The sequence below is a fragment of the Hypomesus nipponensis genome, chromosome 1 (assembly GCF_054491055.1).
Source record: "Hypomesus nipponensis isolate SF chromosome 1, ASM5449105v1, whole genome shotgun sequence".
NCBI classification, from domain to species: Eukaryota; Metazoa; Chordata; class Actinopteri; order Osmeriformes; family Osmeridae; genus Hypomesus; species Hypomesus nipponensis.
In genome coordinates this window covers 18285161-18303234 of record NC_140361.1, presented here as the reverse complement: position 1 = coordinate 18303234, position 18074 = coordinate 18285161, and the positions used below count along the sequence as shown (strand labels likewise).

The following is an 18074-nucleotide window of genomic DNA, read 5'->3' as shown; positions in this document are numbered from 1 at the left end:
AAGCCCCAACATCTATGTTTTATAGCCTCAATGAGGTTAATTCCCCCGACCTGTGAAATACAATGACAGCATCATATCCACACGTTTCTCCATACCCCAGCCTGCATGCATAGTGTTTTGGCGGGTAAGATTGTTGATTAACTTTTCCACGGCTGAAGCACATCTCCCCCTTAACTCCCCCTCAGATGTCCTGGGTTAATGTCCTTGATGTTGAACACCCTCCTTAATCCACACAACTGGACTTTTCCCCCACTCTATCACTGCTCATTCTGGCCTGAATCTGGGGATCCATCAAACTTCGGTTCACAACAAATACTATGATAATATGAGTTCATCATCAGCGACCACACTCATCTTCCTTTTTAGGGCCGACCTGTTAACCTGATTGAGTATCCCACTTACTTTTTGGATGACACCAGCCTTTTTCCATTTCTTTCTGAATACACATTCCCTTCCCACACTAAGGTTGCCAATCTGCTTTTCCGGCTACAACTAGTTTGAGAGTGGAGTTTTATAAACTGCTTAGTAGTCAGCCATCTTACACCACTGACCTGGTGTAACTCTGCCTAGGTTGCTTGCCTAGCTGTCCCATAATCAATTTCCCACGACGGTTGCCAAATTCCCCCTCTACACACTGTTTTCCTGCCTCTTCCACCTCAATGTCAGTAAACAGTGTGCTTACTTTAATGCCACTCTTTAGAGTTAGAATGAGTTAGACCCTCATTAGTTAAGTTAATCACTCATATGGGTAATATACCCTGTTTTTCTTCTTTGGCTCTCGACGAAGGCGGTCGCATTTTTCTCTCGCTTGGGTTCGGGGGAACCTAACTGCCCCGACGCGTGGGAGAAGTGGCGTGTTGTGTGCCTAGTTGCGCACTCCGTGGAGGACGTTGGAGACATCTTTCTTTCGGAACCATGATTATAGGTTTTCTGCTGATTGGATTGGGCGCTACCCTGTTTTATCGGAAAATGGTTGAAACGGCTGCAGCTGTCAAAAGCCCCGTAAGGCTGCCCGACATGATGGATGCGGTGGGCAGAGCCGGTGGTGCTCAGACTGTGACTTTACAACGCATTGAACGCAATTTAGATAACATCATGGAGAAGTTAGTGGCTCTGCAAAGGAAAGTGGACAGACTTGGAGGCCATAACGATGAGTAGACGTGAAAATTGAAGGCGCCTACTCGACCAAACGACAACCCCAATCTTATCTGCTTTCGGCCCCATAATCCAGCTCAGGCCTTGGCCAAGGCTGTTGCTGGAACAACAACTCCCCTGGAGAGTGATGCAGTGAGACTCTCTTGAAGTCTCTTCCCTTCCCCCTCCCACAGACACCTGTGGATTGCGTCTTTGTCTTGGGTCATGACCAAAGATGTCTCCATGGCAATACTATCTGCAAATTGAGAATCTGACTGATTGTGGCCTAGGCAAAGGCGCCAATCCAGGCACACTCATACACTAACTTTCATCTACTACAGATGTGCTATCACACCCCTACCCCCATCCAGCGCCTTTGCCTGCTTGTTCCCCCGGTGTGGCTGGCAGGTCTGAGACCAGCGCCTATTATGGCTGTAGGTCCAGATGCTGCTTGTCCATACCCCTCCCCATTGCAAGTCATGTGGTTCTGTAATGTTGTACAATGTATGTGCTGTTTTTGCCTGTTCCCACACTGTACTCCCCTTGGAGCATAGTCTGGGGGTTGCTTTTTTCTCTCCTACTCTCTCCTCATGCTGAAACTTTCAAGATGGCACCAATAATGGCTGCCTTGGTAGGCTCCTTCCTCAGGGCCGGTCCGGTCCTAGGCATCAAGAGGGGAGCGGCAAATTCCGAAGTTCATCCATTAATTAACCGTCCCACACCACCAACAGAGGGCGCCAAGTCACATGTCCGTGTTGCGGTTGAGGGGCGGCACCCCGATTTGCGGCCCCCATGGGGGGGGGCGGCACCTCGATTTGTGCTCCGGTGGGGGGGGGTTACGCTGTTGATACATCTCGCCTAGGGCGCCAAATGTGCTAGGACCGGCACTGTCCTTCCTGCCAAAGTAAATTCCTTGTCTGTGCAAACTTTCATGGCGGATAAAACCCCATTCTGATTCTGAACTCTACAGACCACCCGAGCTACCATATTGTGTTTGGATATGGAAGCGGAAGGTTCCAACAGACCTTCTGCGTAGTCAATAACTGTTTGGGGTTCTAAAGATGGATGGAGATCAACCGGGAGGAGTTGCTTTCCTATAATTCTGCATCGTTTCCGCCCAAAATCAACTACAGCACCATACTGTGATAAAAAATCAGTCTAGAAAAGAAGTCTAGCAGGATCTCTTCAGAGGGAATATCAGAGACCAAAAACTTAGCAACAAGTGCAAGGGAATCGAGCTGACATACTGTCTGCCAACACCCCACAACAGCCATTCCCCCACCATTAGCCGCCGTAGCTCTGCCAGCAAACACCTACACATCGCATCTTTCTACAAGACGTATTTAGATTTAGCCGTTGCAGGTAATCCACTATATATCTCCCGGGCTTGCCCCGACAAAGAAAGGCTCATGAATTGTAAACTTAATGACTCATTCCAGTTATTGACATCAGCCGCCATTTCAAACTGTGCAGCCCAATCTGACCATTCTCTCCCTGTACCAGTGAAGGTTTCAGGCATCAAAATTGGTCGTGGGTTAGGGGGGACCACATATAACTGACTTGGACCTGCTATAGGTTGAGGCGGGTTACTCTCAGGCTCTGACATCTTCACAGAATCCCACCGCTGCCACCAGTGTAATAAATGTGGGTTTGTTCGTGAAGCAGGAAATTACTGCTAGGTATGTCAGCCTTAAAGAACACAGATACAAGGGTTTTAACAATATAAAAGTATTTATTACATCTGGACAATGGATCTCTAACATTCATGACTATGAGTGGAATACTCCAGGGCACCAAACAGGCTACACAGGCATCAAGGTAGTTCAGCCCTCAACTCAATTGAGTTTAAAATAGGTAAATTTTTTATCTAAAAGTCAGCTTCATGAAACCCCAATTATACTCTTTATTTTCAAAAATAATGATTGTGGTTTAAATAAATGTGGTCTAGTCAGCTACTTTAATCTACTTTAATCAGCTACTTTAATCATTTCAAAACACTATATTTTCGGAAAATGTGTGAGGTCAAATTACATCATTACTGGACTATAAGGAAAATTAGAAGGGAAATTTCTTGTGTGTGTAAACTTAGGCTGCTTGGCAAATAAAGCTTGATTTGGAACCCTCTTTCATTCTACATTTCTCTTAGTATTTTGAAGTGAGCTGCAAGAAATGTGTTGTATGCCTTTTAAAGGGGCAATTGACTGGGTTTTTGGGGTATTTCACACTGTTCCTTAAGGTCTCCGAATAGGGTATGTAAGATTGGTTGGGTTGAAAATGGCCCGGGTGCTGTTCTATGCCCCCTGATAGATCCTCTGAAATGTTCCCGGGAAAAACCAATAGATTTTCTCCTTTTATGGTATGCTCATTAATATTTAGATAAGCTGCGCGCTGATTGGTTGGTTATCAACAAGTGAAGCTGGGAGCAAAAACACAACACGGCCAACAGCAGCAATCGCTGAAACACCGAAGTTGGAGACTTTAAATAAAAACTAGCAAATAAATCTATTGTGTCTACACAATCTGTTTTCAACAGATTGACTATATATCATTTGAAATGATAACATTACTTGTTTCCACTTCTGTTGTTGAAGCAAACTGGATTGACTTAGGTGGGTAGAACGTTAGGCTACAGCTTAGCAACCAAACCATATTGTGATTCTACTCGGCTTCAGTTAAATAGCTAGGCTAGCGCTAGATATCTTGCTGTAAAATAACATGACAAAGATCTGGACAAACGTGCATCGTGAATTGTAGATTTTCATTACACAGGTTATTTATTTGAATGAAACACAGTCAGGAACATGAATCAACGTTAGCCCCATTGCCAATAAACTAGGCTAAATTATCACACATTCTACCTATGCTCTTGCGTTAACTAGCAAGCTAAACTTGTTTACATGCCTACAGTCTAGGTGTTACTAGTAACAGTTACTAGCAATGCTAACGTATCCTGTATCTAGAACCTGCCTTTCTCCAGTTCTTTCAAATAGATTATCTAGACAGGCGTTAGCAATAAGCAAGACTGCTGTTCGTTTTCTGGCTATTTTTCGGAAGCTTCCCTTCTAATGCCGACTACAGCTAGTCTAGCTTGAGTCATTTGATGTGTGTAGAAACGTATTTAGCATTCTACCTGGTATGCTATATACAGGAAACGTTAGCATTGCTAATAACTGTTAGTACAACATCATACTGTCCTTATAGCTTGCAGTTGCAATGAGCATACGGTCGGAACAGAACCTCTTTCCAGGTTCAGCTTCCTAGCAAATCCTGCTTGAAATTGTCCAAGGTTGTCAAAACTGTCTTGGGCGAAATGTTCAGAGCAAATGAATGATTGAGTGTCGAACTTCGCCGGGATCTTCTCATAGACAACAGCATGCCTGTTGAATGTTTGGCTCCTTGGGAAGACTGTGAGTGTTACGGTGCGTTCACACTGCAGCGGGGCGGGCAGAGCGGGGCGGCGGCTTCCCATTCCTTTTCAATGAAACCAGGCGTTGACGCCCGCGTAGAGCATTGTGGGAAGGCGAGCGGGGCGTCGCCGCTTGCGTAGGGCATTGTGGGGCGAGCGGGGCGGCGAAAGTTGGATTTTCTCAACTTTATGTAAATGAGGAGCGTGAAGACGCCAGCGATGGCCAATCGGGTTGGTTTCTTGTTTCTTGTAACGTAGCAACTGTTGCTCATGGTAAACATTTCTAGGTTTGACAATTTCAAGATGGAAGATCAACTCATCGTATGTGTGTCTTCATACCCAGTATTGTATGATACGTCTATGTTCAATTACAGAGATGTAAACAAAAAGAATCATGCCTGGCGCAGGGTTGCTGAGGTTGTCGGCGTCCCTGGTGTGCTGTATTTTGTACTTTAATTCCGTTTTTCACATTACGTAACTTTCTTCTGTGCTAGCTGCATAGTCTAGATAGCTCACCCGGCAGACGATTGACATTCAACGCTGAAATGCTGGCTGGGAGCCACTCGCTATCCATACAGTGAATGTGTAGTGGCAAGTCATAATCTAGCGATTGATTTGCAGAGATTTCGAGTAATATAATAAAAGGTTACATGTGTCAACGTTTATGTCTGATGCATCTTTTTTTCCAGCCGAAACAAGACCCGTTACTGTACATAGAGTGCGGGTGGCATTTAATCTTTCACTCGGCCTAAAAAAAGTGTGGAAAAAGATAACCTATTGTGTGCTGTAGATAAGATCATGTCAGATCCACAATGCGTATCGGATTTGTGCTTAATGTGTGTAAAAGTTGTATTTTGTCTGCACATTTGCCATGACATTATACGAACTACAACAGTGATTTAAGAGAACTACAGCTCTGAATTAATTTGTCTGACACGCCTCCAAGCATGGTGCACTGTGGGAAGGCCGGCGGTGCAGAGCGGTAAAAAAGTCTGCAGTGTGAACGCACCAGCCTTCCCTGTACAGCCTGGAATACAGCATTTAGGACCGTGGTCCATTTTCAATATCCTTGTTATAATTCAAAACGTTCTTCTTTGTAATTCCTTATAAGTAGCCTACACAGCAGCGCGCAGCTAAACTAGTATCGGAGATAGACGCTACCTCGGGCTGGTCTGGATGTAAATTCTGGGGCGTGACAAAGATGCAGACCAGAGCCAATAAGAGGGCGATCACCGGTCCTACGTAGGACCGGTAGCTTTGTTGAAAAGCTAGCGTTTTACAGCCAAAATTTTTCTTTTTGAGATTTAAATAGGAAAGAGGTGTCAATGGACTTTGATATTCACGGTATGTAAATTTTACCCACCGAACTGTCGTTATTCAACTATGACAAGGTAAAATCGGTTTTGCAGTCAATTGCCCCTTTAATCAATGCAATTTTCATAAATATTAAGTATGCATACTATGCTACTACAAAATATACAGACGTTTGTTTCCCATGAAACTTAAATGACGTGGGAGGCCTACCTTGTATGGTAGATTTCAGTGGTTGCGACACTAACCGACGGTTAACGCTATCCAATCGTTTGAGACTGGTTTCAGGCAATCTATCCAATGGTTATTCCTGCAAGGGTGGAACCAACCGATAACGCATATCTGGCTTTGAATCAAGCACCGCAGTAGGCTACTTGGTTATGTGTAAATTATTCATTTAATATTCCACGAGAGCATAGCTGAATTAGGTTTAGGGGCTGACAATTGAAAACAAGCTCAATATATTCGGGTTACTTTTGTAGTCACGCGTTGTGGCCACTGGTAAATTGGAAACTGAACGGGTTAGTATGCCAATACGGATGACGCCCTGTGCATTTCCTTGAAGCGCCTATAACGCTGTCGATTAAACTGAAAATTGTTCTTATCCGTTTAGCTTCGTCGTAAACATTTAAAATGAATCTCAATCAGTATGCGAAATCGTTTTTTCTATTATTTATATATATATTTATATATTCAGTTCGTTTGTATCAACAATTTGTGTTAGTGTAAACGTTTTGAGGTCATTAATTGTCAGTGAAGCCATTTCTTTAGAAATATAGCCTAATTTAAATTATACATTGTATTATACTGACTTGATCATAATAAATATAGTAACATACAAAACAATAAAAATGTATTTCATGTTCTCTTCTTTTCTTAGAAGTATGGGGCGCTGTCAGTATCTGGATCCTGAGGTCGAGGTGGTACCACGGGACCCCATGGCCTGGCTTCGCAGCTACTTGCACGGAGGGACCTCCGGCTTGTTCTCCACGCTCACCACCATGGTCACCTTCCCAGTGTACAAGACAGTGTTTAGGCAGCAGCTGCACAACAACCTTGTCCGCCACGCTGTGAAGCAACTTTATAGGGAAGGACCTAGGAAACTCTACAGAGGTATAATACCGCCTCTAGTGATGAAGACTCTGAATGGTACTTTGCTGTTTGGTCTCCAGGACACCATCCTCCATCAGCTCTCCTCCCCATCCTTTACCTCCCTCATTCCTCTATCCGGCTTTTCGGCACTGGCGGGGCTGGGTGCAGGTGGGGTGGAAGCCATTGTATTTACACCATTTGAGCGTGTGCAGAACGTTTTGCAGAATAGTCAGAACGACCGGTACTTCCCCACACTAAGGAGTGTGCTGGCAAAGCTGGCCAACGAAAGGCTGGGCATCGGGCTCTACTGTGCCTTCCTTCCTACCCTGGTACGCAACGCCCTAGGGAGTAGTATGTACTTCGGCCTGAAGGACCCACTGAGGGCAGCTATGGCAGATCAGGGCCTCTCTCCTTCAGCTTCCTCCTTTGTGTCTGGAATGGTGAACTCTATGGCCATCAGTTTGCCCCTATACCCTCTTTCTGTGTTGATAGCTAACATGCAGGCAAGGGTGGGAAAAGAGACAGTAGCAGGGGCAATGGAGACATGGAACACTCTGTGGGAGTCTCGCCAACGGAGTGTAACTCTACTCTACCGAGGAGGCTCTCTGGTTATTGTGCGGTCTTGTTTTACTTGGGGCATTACCACAGCGGTCTATGACCAGCTGGCCCAGCGTGCTTGCTAAAATCATGTCCACTGCAAACTTAGGTTGAAATACATTCTGGAATCATTTTATGTTTTTATCAGTGCTTGACTGTCTGACATAACAAAACAGTGGGTTACAACTAAAAATCCCACATTCAAGGGAAAATCAAACAAATGCTTTTGAATTGTAAATTAATTTCATAAACTATCAATCCAGGTCTACCTCTTCTCCTCCGGGTAGTAAAGGTAACTTCATATGTACCCTGCTGACCCTGAAGGAACCAACAAATCTGACTACTAGAGTAGCAGTCCAATCATTAGTGTAGGTCCGACCTTAATGATTTATCGTGTTTATTACAGTCCTGCTGCACACAGACATTAGATTTAATTTTGCTGTCAAACCTTAAGATTTCAGTTGCTGTCAGGATGTTAAGTTTATTTCAACAAATATGAAAAAAGTGCTTTTCAACATTATTACCTACCCTGCCTTTAAGGCCAGTTGGTGATTTGGGGGCTTTTCAGTAACATGCAGAGCTACCTGAGTCAAGCAAATTAAACTCGAAACAACTTTTTCTTATAATACTTGAACATGAATCTCTACTGCCATCACGTTTGCCTTTGAGGAAAATGAGGGAAAGATGAAAGTGATATTTAGTTTTTGTCAAGGAAGCTGAACAAGTCTGTTGCTGCTAAGGAGCTCATGGAGGTGTACAAAATAGAATGAAACAAATCAGAAAGGCATGTTGGGAAGTGTATGCCTACCACAGTATACCTCTCTTCTGTCTCATGAGGGAGATACTTGAATTTTCTGCTGGGTCTTGTTTGTGTGTGTTGTTTTTGTGTCTGAAGTTATTATACTGCAACCACTGATTGGACAGTAATACAAAAATAATAAATGATTGCCTTTTTTCAAGTGTGTGTGTTAATTTGTAGTCCGTGACCAAACAGGAATATGAAGTCACCGTTCACCTTCTTGGATCATTTGTGCTACCTCCGCGAGATGGAGCTGCACGTACACAGGACGCACCAATGCAAATGACATCATGCGCACACTCTGGACGCAGTGCCCATGCAACTCCTTACCAAAGCGCATGTGTGACAGATGGAATAATGTGCGTTGATGGTATATCACAGTTTATGGTTCGGGTGTTGTTGTCGGTTGTTCTTGTTTTAGATGTGAAAAGTATTGTGCTAAATACGGGAGCATTGTAGTTACCATAGGGCTCCAGCAGGGGGAATGTAAAACGATTGATCTAGGTTTTGGTGCACGTTGCTCCCTCCCTTCAGTTGTGAAATAAGCTAAATGATGAGGGAAAGTTTGGTCCGTGCATTGTTTATTCAATTAGTCCTATACTTTAAGGTATAAGTCCTATAAGATGCATTAGTGTTTAAGTGTTGTGAATGTGTATATGTTGTTATCAGTGTTGTAACCACAGAACGTTATGTTTGTGAAATAATTTTGTTAGCTGGCTTACATGACGAAGAGCGAGCTAGCTACATTAGCCGTTAGCAATGATAACCGCAACGTCGTGGAAGAGCGGTAGGCTACTTATCGTTGTGTTATTTTCTATATTTCTGTAATGTACGGAGTACTGTTGTAATGGTGTGTGCTATATGTTAGCAGCATGACTGCATTGGCCTGTGATTTGAGATGCAGTTGTGAAATTCATGATGTGAGGGAAAGTTTTGTCCGTGCATCGTTTATTCAATTACTCCCCTTTTCAGGGCATTTACACATGCGTCCCAATAATCAACCGATGCAGAAAAATTGAACAACAGAGATTGGTGGTGGGGTAGGCCTACTGACAGAAGCCCATTTCAGATGAAGCAGTAACTTTCTTTGAGCCAATCACATTCTTACTGTAGAAGCTTGGGCCGATGAGCAAGAAAGCGGATTGGTTTCTATGTTGATACGGAGATGGGCGTGTTTTCTCTATTTAAACCAATTGCTCCGCACAGATTACACAAACGTAGTTCACCTAAGAAGATTTTCAACGTATACCCTGGCATCAGGTAAATGTATTTCATTGTTATCTCCCTCGGTTTAATTTGACAGTCTAGTTTAATTCAGACACGTTAATGTATGTGGGCAATCCAGGTGAAGTAAAGTGTAAATGAGGTACTCCGAGGATACAAAGATTGGTAATACTTCGTACTGTCGTTGGTCATTTGTACCCCCGAGTGTTTCATCCATTGCTAGGAGTCAGATATTGCTACGGTCTAGGTAGCTCTGCATTGTGTTGAGTGATATCCAACTTGCGGCATTTCATTGCTTACTATAATTTATAAAGATGGTAGCCGTTTTAAAGATGGCCAGCACTTGCTAGGCCAACAACAAACAGACTAGATTCTCTGACACGTCGCTCTGTGCGTTTGCCAATTTATGCAGCTAGCTGACAGAGCAGCATCCATGCTCCTTCTGCTTCTCATTTAGCGTCGGTTGCTCCATAGGGTGTGGCTTTCTGATTATTTATTATCAGTTTATTATATCCCCAGCCCCCGTTATGACATTCACAGTCTGCACAAAGTATCTTTCTGTTCCCCAGTTCTTACACATCCGGTATGGTACATTCATAGCTACTGATGTATTTTCCATTAATATTTCCATTAAACTTGAAAACATACGTTCATATAATGCTATAACATTGGTCATATATGCAGTCCTATATACAGTATGTAGTTCTGTAGTGCCCATTTCCCCTTGGCTTTCCAATAGGACATAGTAAAATGGTTATTCAAATTAGTTTAAGACTAGGATAAAGTATTAGTGACTAATTACTCTCTTTGGCCCATGTTTCCACCACCTTGGTCTGTATCATCCACACACTCCGGCTGTCTGTATGCCATTTAATTTAAACTTTCAATTATAAGAGTGAGCCCATTACAATAAGCTGAGACGGAATTCTGGCAGTACCCGTCATTACTACAGAACAGAGTCAGGTTCACAGACTAAAACTACTCAGAGCTGTTTGTTGTGGGAGTGTACCATATGTGCGTTTAAAAAAGACTTGGGTTGCATAACCACCATTCTCCTGGCTGGATTATAGCCCTAAGTGCCTGTTTGTAGGTTGGGTGTGGTTGGACTTTACCTGCTCACACTTGTCATGCACTTGGTACATCACATCTTGTAAAAAATATAGGGCTGTGAAATGATTAAAAATTTAAATCAAATTAATCACAGGTTTCTGTGGATTAATCACATATTATTTTTTCCGAATTTTTGTAATTAGTGTGCGTCTTTGATTTTGCGTGTGCTCAAGCACTCCTAATATTTTTTTAAATATTTTTAATATTTTCTATAAAAATTTTCTATAAACAATATATTGTTTTTTATCATTTGATGCTGGTAGTATATGAAGGGACATCCTTAGTTTTTTTATTCAATATTTTGCATAATAATACATACATGTATTAATTGTTATCCAGTGAAATTAGGGATTTATATTAGCAAGGGGGTTTACATTTAGCACTTTTGCAAGGCACTGTATTCATGTCACATTCTCATTGGGGGCTGAGCACCCCTAAAGGTCTGATCCTAGAATCGCCCCTGCGACGCACCATATAAGCTTGAGTTTAAATACATTATTTAATGTGACATTACGTACTGTACATGCAAGTCTTGGCTAAATGACTTAAATGCATGATGCACTTTTCGATCAGTCCTCCGACACCACAACACGATACTTGCCGAGTATAACAGCGCAACAGCTCAAACACAGGCAGGGATACAGTAGCAACGCTAGTGCTAAATAAGTGTTTAGCTGCTCGGCTCCATGACGCTGGGTAAGAAGGGCTCGTGAAACTGCTCACCAAAAGAACGAAGGGGCACCCACTTGTCTGGCAGACTAAGACATGTTCGTAGGAACCTAGCGAAAAATATCTTAAACTTTCCAAGACTTTTAGCTAGGTTTATAGGTACCTAGCGAAAAATAGCCTCAACTTTCCTAGACTTTAAGCTACAGTACTAATGCAGAAGGAAAACTGATATCGCTGTCTTACTAGAACGTTGTATCTATGCGTTGTTGCTAACGTGTGCACCCAATGAATTAAAAATTTGCAGGTCGCACATGCGCAAGTGCTTGTAAACAATGCTCGCACTGTCTCAAAAACTGGTCGCAAAATGCGACCATTTGGTCGCAGTCTGGAGCCTTGCCGCAGAGTGTGCATATCACTTTGGTTTTATTGGATGTTCCATCTTAGTTTTTTTGGAACACGAACTTCTCATCCAGAAGTTGCAGACAAAAATAACGAATTAATCCTGTAATTTAATCATAACGCGTTATTTTTCACAGCCCTAAAAAAATACAAATAAATCAGTAGAATACTTTTTAAAATGATCTCTCTTTCACACACACTCACTTTCCTCTAATTCACACCCTGACACTTCATTCCCTAACCTCTTCTCCCTCTCCCCTTCTTTCCAAGCAATCATTCACAATGAGTGACAACAATCCAGTGAAGCAGGGTGTGGAGACCTTCGATAAGAAGTGCCTAAAAAAGACCAACACAGCAGAGAAAAACACTCTGCCTACCAAGGAGGGTAGGTGTCTCAATCAGTCCAGAAGCTCTTCTACTAGGTTAAAACTCTGTATCTGTCAACACAGACCACAACACCGGTGGATATTCTAGATTAGAAGTATGCTTAATATGTGTTCAGGAAAGTAGCCTTTTTTATCCATACTCCAATGTACCTTTTGAAAATGATGGAAACCGTGATTATTTTTTTTTGTTTCTTTCTCTTGGAGAACTCTCTGAAGAACTCATGGGGAAACCCATTAAATCTACCTGAATCAAAAATAATCCTGAAAAAGTTTCACAGACTTCGTTTTTATACTATTTTTTACACTTTAAATTACTTCATCACCGCCACTAATATAAAATGCATATTGATATAAACTGTGATATGTCCCTATTTTATACACATCTCTTAAATCACCACTACACAGGTGGTTTAATCTAAAGGTTAGTCTGGCTGAACCCCAGCCATGCTTTTGTGTCTACAGAGACTGAGTATCTGTTATACCAGGAACGCAAACATTTCAAAGATAAAGCTTTGATTTGTTCCAGGAGCACACCTTGTGGTGTGACATGGCAGCCAACAATAGAAGGACTTGGCCTTGGTCAACCCATTTTTTTCTATCTGTATCTTTTTGTGAGAAAGAAATATGGGCGTGCCTTGTTTTGAGAGTCTCAAAGTTGTGAGAGTCCCCTTGTTTGAAAGTGTAAAGCAGAGTTCTCATGGTGCTATAGATGAACATTCACCACATTGGCAGAACATGCTGCCATATGGATGTTCATTAGGGCTGTCCCCGACTAAGATCTTCTTTGGTCGACCAAGACTCGACAAAAACGTCTGAAAATCGACTAATTGAACTTTGAAAAAAAAAAAAAAAAAAAAATCAGCGATCTGACTCAATGGCTGCTGGACATTGCAGATTCAGCCGCTAATAGCCTACTAATAATAAGGCCCGTATCACCAGTCCTGTTGTAACCAAATGTCGATGGTATTTAGTATCTCTTACAATGTACTACAAATTAAAAATAATGTTTGTTTAACATGCAAATCATCAGAGCGCGCTTATCAAGGGCTAGACCAACTTAAGTTTTTCAGGTGGTAGGCTACATCCTATTTGACGTCGAACTATGAAAATTGAGTCACCCGGTACTTTGTCAATGTACTTGATAATGCTGCCATACCACAGACAGACATGAAAATCCCTCATCTTTTGGCGAAATTCGCCGTTTTGAAACCAAAACAGGTGACCTACGTGAATCGTGTAGATTCGATGAGAACATTTTTTTGGGGTGGGTGGGGGTGGGTCTTCATATTCAGTGAACTGCGAACAGGTGTGCTTGTCAGAAAGGGAGCGCGAGTGCATGGAAATATTAACGCGAAGGGCCTTGCATCACCAGTGCAAACCACCATCAGAAGCTGAAATCACCTGGCCTCGGTGAATCATTTTCATATTTTCTGGTATATCCAAGTTAAGTTACCCAGGAGCTCTGTTGACATAGATTTAGCTAACGTTGGCTACAGCTTGATGAATTGAGTCATTGAACACAGCAGGAGAGAACGCAACGTTAGCCAGCTAGCTAAAGCTCCGGTGGAAAATTCCAAATGAACGTATGTGCCGCCTACACACAACAGTGACACTGACAGATCGAAAGCTAATTTGAGACAATATAAAGATGGAAAACCAGGCTAAGAAACGTAAACGTAATAACCTTCACGAGACAACGTTTTACAAATCTGACAAACTGCTATGTTTGTTTGTTTCAAGCTCCAAAAACTATTTTTTGCTCAAATCAGCCCAGATAATTAACCATGGAAGTCCCTAACTAGCATCACATCAGGCACAGAATTTGCATGCATTAGCAGGGCGCTCGCTGTGGTGGCGTATACGGGACCGGTTCTGGTGGCCCGGTCTAGATCAAAGTCCAAGGCCTATTTTTACTCCCAGTCCGTCCCTGCCGTTCTATCAATAAGCAGACCTGCCAACCTGTACGCAATTTGTGTAGCGGATACGCATTTTGACTTCAAAGTATGCTGGTACTTGTATTGGCTGTCAATCATGATGGAAGAGTAGACAAGTTAAGTTACAGCATGTCCACCATCTCTTGTGGGGGTTATGCATTAAGCCATTTGTGGTGCCCTTACCACATTGTGCCTCATATACTGTAAATGTTAGACCCAGTGACAGGCTGGCATCAAATGGCTTGCATAATACTTAGTAAGGAGGCCATAATAATTTTTGACTCATGGGTTAAGTTACGTTTCTCCAGCTCTCCCCAGGTTGGCAAAAAAGTATCTCAAAATGCATCAGATTGATGCTTTAAAATATGGAATATTTAAAATGTTCTTATGGGGGAGCATGCACCCGGACCCCCTTAGAGGGGTAATATCCTTCTCACCTTTTTCACCCCTGACCCGTTTTCATGCCTGCACAGATTTCTTTGCCATTTTGACTAATAACACCAACAAAGTAGGCTATGGCAGAGTTTGTAGTTCTGCAGCCAATTGTGCTTGTGCCGTGTGCAAAATACCAAACCAAAACAAGGCGCAGATTAACGAAAGGGAAAACAGTAACACCTTTTCTTTTAAATTATATATTTTTTAGAGTTGGTTTATTTGTTTTAAATAATATAATCTACAATTTCTGTTGAACATTTCGTTAATTCAGCAATGATGACACAAGCGGGAATCAGATCTCACACTGCCATATAGCAGCTTGACAAAAAAAAAAGTCGACCAAGAGCATATTGACCAGAAAATCGACAAGTCGACTAAGTGGGGACAGCCCTAATGTAAATAAGTATAAATCAGTAATACAGTTGGACAAAATGTACTATCCAGTTGCTTTGCAGCGCAATCTCTTTGGACAGTATCAGAATGGCAGTTATATTGACTTTATAGAGTTGTGACCAAATCCTCTGTCCTGTGTGAATTCTGTTTATCATGACAAACTAAGAAATGCATCTATGTACAGCATTTTCTCATAATGATACACACACAATTCACAGTCCAGTTCCTGCTGGACTGGACGGTTCTCTACCCCTTCACTGTCAAGATGAGGGAGGGAGTAGAGATTAGTCCAGTCAAGGAGGAAGCTTTTGAGGAGGTTGGCTGGCGAATTACCTTCATCCTTTTTTCCCTCTCCCACCCACTCTCCGAGTCAGACTGAGCTTGATTTGCAATGTAGAGACAAAATGGGGTATGGAAGACAGACGTTTTGTCTAAATAGTTAACTGACATGTATACCTGATATCCCTGGTATTGACATGACTTCGCTGTAATTTTATACCGGTACACTGGAAATATAGTTTGCGTATATGACTTCATTTTGGTAAATTGCTTCCTTTTTCTTCTCAAGCTCCCAATTGATTTGATTTCTAATTTAGGAACCCCAGAAAAATATCAGGACTGTAAGGCTGAACAGACTCACTGAATCAGCATTTCCTTGTGTTCTCTGTCGATCTACTGCTGGAGCAAGACTATTGCTGGCAGGGCAGAGGAAAGATTCTTGGTAATTGACTGGCTATGCTGAAGTCTTACCAGGCAGATTTTAACTGAGACAGGAGAAGCACCATCTGCTAGGGGTGGGCGATACTGCAAAATTGAGCAGGGGAAGGAGGAGCAACGTGTGCATACAAGATACATTTCATGCTAAATAAATGTAATTACTGAAATAAACATCTGGTATCTATATAATTTTATGAGGATTCATCCTTTTGATACAACATCAGTATCGATACTTCAGGATTGATCTTCCCACTCCTACCATCTAGCTGCTCCAATCCTGCCTGCATCACACTCTGTTTCCTGCCCCCCTAATAATAACTGAAGATGATGGGTAGGGAACATGGATTTTAACTGCAATTATAGGCTCTCCTTATGGGGTAATCAAACTCTAAGTGGTTAATGATTTAAGCAGAAATTCTAAATGGGAACACTAGACCATGCTGAGAGTAATCAACCATACTGACTCCTGAGCTTGCATCTGGTTTTCTTGTCAAACTAGTCAGGATTTGATATGCTTATCAGTCTGGTCCATACGGTTCTATACCTAACAGAGCAGACAAACATGACTGTGACTGAGCAATACACAACCTTCCCTTCATTTATTTGGAGGCCTTGCTTTTATTCCCATTGCAAATCCACTGCTACTTTCCAATACGCGTACTTTCCCAGCCTGGTACTTTTTTAGGAATACTTGGCAGAAAATGATTTGACATTCAAATCACACCTGCCAGTAGAACTGTTACGGTGAATGTTTTCATTTGTATCTGTGAACAGAGACTGCATCTCACCATATACATTAACTGTGAAAGTTGCTGTGTGTTTACTACTTACTACTCGACTTGATCTCTCTCTCTCTCAATCTTTCTCTAACAGATATTGAAAAGGAAAAGAAAGCAGCAGAGGTCTCCAAGTAAAATGATACCTCTCCTGCATCTCCACCAGGCATCACTGTCTACTCCTCTTCTCCCACTGGAAATTGGTCCCATCATCTCCACTTCTGCTTGCTGTATCACCTGCTTACAGTGGCATAGCCTTTTCTGCTGAGGGTCATAGGATGCATGATCCCACAGGGGAGGGACAGTTTGTCAGTCCATGTACAATTATTCCAATGATTGTGATTGTGCTTTTATCATGCAGTCAAAGTGTATGCAAAGAAGAATGTAACAGGGTCTTGGTATACTCATACAATTTACAAGCACATCTGAGCAAGTTTGAGAATTGTGTTCATGCCACTTTTGCTGTTCCTTGTCAACAATGCCGAATATTCTGCCTATACATGGTGCCATTCTGGATAAATTCTTTAAAATGACATGTAAGAAGATATTTTTGTTTTAATAAAATCTGTGTTTTAAATTCAATAACAGTAGTTATTAATCCATTCACTTGCAAAAGCTTAAAGGTGCTGTAAAGCAAATTTACATGTATTCATTTAGCAGACGGTTTTATCCAAAGCGACTTCCAAGAGAGCTTTACAAAGTGCATAAGTCACTGATGATAACAACAAGATAGCCCCAAAAACATTGCGGGTTTCAAGCAAAAGTCATTGTGATTCTTGAGGAGACTAACATTGGGTCCAGCAAACCATTGTTCCGGGAGTACCGTTGTACTCCCGGAACAAGTGCGTCTTGAGCAGTGTTCCAAATTAACTTTTTTGATCACCAGCCAATTTGGCTGGTAACTTTCTAAAGTTACCAGCCAATCAGAATTTCCCAATTTCCATTCTTTCCGGTGAAAATAAGAACAATTGAGTTTCACTGAATGCATTTGATCATTTTATCAACATTGTTGGCATGAAAAACACAGAAAATGAAGCACAGAAGTATGATGCAAGGGTATGTGAAATCACCAACACGTGACTAAGTAAGGACACGATTTATTGTAAATGGCTAAAACGTCCATTTGCGTCATGCACTGACATTGACTCCAGCCCATGCACAGGGCTGCCAACTTTTGCAAAAACCTTGGAGTGAGATTTGGTATTGGTGCCCTCCCCGCCCACTTTTTCTGGGGTATCATGATTACAGAAAGGGATCGTAGTATTATTTATATTGATACATTTGAGACTGATAACGATCAGAATGTTAATCAAGCACAGAGCCAGATTTTGTAAACATTCTGGGAGATATTCTTTGCACCAGCGACTCCAAAACTGCTCTGCTAGAAACTGTACAGATCTTCTCTAGTGAACTGACCTGGTGGGGGAAGGGCTACTGTACACTTAAGTGTGAGCAAGTGATTTGGTGTAAGGGGTTCTGGACTGATCACGAAGCGGCCGAAATGAGCTTTCTCCGCAGGGTGTCTGGGCTCTCCCTTAGAGATAGGGTGAGAAGCTCGGTCATCCGGGAGGGGCTCAGAGTAGAACCGCTGCTCCTCCGCGTCGAGAGGAGCCAGCTGAAGTGGCTCGGGCATCTGATTAGGATGCCTCCTGGACGCCTCCCTGGTGAGGTGTTCCGGGCACGTCCCACTGG

General features: G+C 42.3%; 2 protein-coding genes across 4 annotated transcripts; both read left to right on the top strand.

Annotated features, from left to right (window-relative positions):
- The first annotated feature begins 6269 nt into the window (after window positions 1-6269).
- LOC146302876 (solute carrier family 25 member 53-like) lies at window positions 6270-8477 on the top strand. The gene is made up of 2 exons (XM_084699195.1): window positions 6270-6372; window positions 6732-8477. The coding sequence occupies exon 2, from the start codon at window positions 6736-6738 to the stop codon at window positions 7624-7626; it is 891 nt and encodes a 296-aa protein (XP_084555321.1). The 5' UTR covers window positions 6270-6372; window positions 6732-6735; the 3' UTR covers window positions 7627-8477.
- Window positions 8478-8729: 252 nt separating this feature from the next.
- Window positions 8730-16967, top strand: tmsb1 (thymosin beta 1). 3 transcript variants are annotated; one of them, XM_084697371.1, is made up of 4 exons: window positions 8928-8946; window positions 9546-9599; window positions 12012-12126; window positions 16480-16967. In XM_084697371.1, exons 3-4 carry the CDS (start codon window positions 12024-12026, stop codon window positions 16518-16520), a joined length of 144 nt encoding a protein of 47 aa, XP_084553497.1. In that variant the 5' UTR covers window positions 8928-8946; window positions 9546-9599; window positions 12012-12023; the 3' UTR covers window positions 16521-16967. The 3 variants fall into 3 exon arrangements, with proteins under 3 accessions (XP_084553495.1, XP_084553497.1, XP_084553496.1); XM_084697369.1 differs by lacking the exon at window positions 9546-9599 and having other exon boundaries at window positions 8730-8946; XM_084697370.1 differs by lacking the exon at window positions 8928-8946 and having other exon boundaries at window positions 9459-9599.
- The last annotated feature ends 1107 nt before the right edge of the window (window positions 16968-18074 follow it).